General features: G+C 62.1%; 1 protein-coding gene across 1 annotated transcript; it reads left to right on the top strand.

The window, feature by feature from the left end:
• Positions 1 to 7: 7 nt before the first annotated feature.
• Positions 8 to 988, top strand: FOXA1 (forkhead box A1; the record flags this gene model as incomplete). The annotated part of the gene is made up of 1 exon (XM_010288380.1): positions 8 to 988. A coding segment is annotated over one exon (981 nt), but the record flags the coding sequence as incomplete, so codon positions are not given.
• Positions 989 to 1,255: the final 267 nt, after the last annotated feature.

Here is a 1,255-nt window from a genome sequence, read left to right as displayed (position 1 = left end):
GGCCCAGCCAGCCCCCATGAATGGGCTGAGCCCCTATGGCAGCATGAACCCCTGCATGAGCCCCATGGCCTACACCCAGTCCAACCTCAGCAGGACGCGGGACGCCAAGACTTTCAAGCGGAGCTACCCCCATGCCAAGCCACCCTACTCCTACATCTCCCTCATCACTATGGCCATCCAGCAGGCACCCAGCAAGATGCTGACGCTGAGCGAGATCTACCAGTGGATCATGGACCTTTTTCCCTACTACCGGCAGAACCAGCAGCGCTGGCAGAACAGCATCCGCCACTCACTCTCCTTCAACGACTGCTTTGTCAAGGTGGCCCGCTCCCCCGACAAGCCCGGCAAGGGCTCCTACTGGACCCTGCATCCTGACTCCGGCAACATGTTTGAAAACGGCTGCTACCTCCGCCGGCAAAAGCGCTTCAAGTGTGAGAAGCCGGCCAACAGCAAAGCCCCTCAGGAGGGCAGGAAAGATCAGGCCGGGGCCTCCAGTTCCAGCTCCAACTCCCCCCTGCACAGAGGCCACAATAAACCTGCGCAGCTGGACACCGCCACCTCCCTCTCCAGCTCCAATCCGTCCACCAGCCCCCAGTCCATGGACCACAGTGGATCGACCACAGAGCTAAAGACCTCGGCTTCGGCCTCCTCCTCCACCATCAGCTCCGTCCCTGCTTTGGCCTCTGTCCCGCACCCCCCTCACTCCTTAGCCCACGAACCCCAGCTCCACCTCAAGGGCGATCCCCACTACTCCTTCAACCACCCCTTTTCCATCAACAACCTCATGTCCTCCTCAGAGCAGCAGCACAAGCTGGACTTCAAAGCCTACGAGCAGGCGCTGCAGTATTCCTCCTACGGGGCCAGCATCCCCGGCGGGCTGCCCCTGGGCAGCGCCTCCATGGCGGGCCGGAGCAGCATCGAGCCCTCGGCCCTAGAGCCCTCCTACTACCAAGGTGTGTATTCCAGACCCGTGCTAAACACCTCCTAGCTCTGCCCCCTCCCCCCGCTGGGGGCGAGCCCCTCTTCCCCGTCCCCTTTCCCCTTTCCTGGCTTCTCTTTCCCCCTTCCCCTCTCCCTGCGCCAAACCGAGGTGTTTCTGCACGCTGCGTGCAAAGGACTGTTACTTTTTAATTGTCTTGCAAGGCGTTGTGTGTTGTTATGATCCACCACGACCTGCTGCAAAACCGGCCCCGTCCCGCTTGTACATACCCCCCGCCGCCCAGCCCCGCTCCCCGGAGACCCCCGCCAGCCTGTG

Source organism: Phaethon lepturus, unplaced genomic scaffold (genome assembly GCF_000687285.1).
Source record: "Phaethon lepturus isolate BGI_N335 unplaced genomic scaffold, ASM68728v1 scaffold50095, whole genome shotgun sequence".
Classification (NCBI taxonomy): Eukaryota; Metazoa; Chordata; class Aves; order Phaethontiformes; family Phaethontidae; genus Phaethon; species Phaethon lepturus.
The sequence above is the reverse complement of the archived record's forward strand: the minus strand, read 5'-3'. Positions and strand labels throughout refer to the sequence as shown.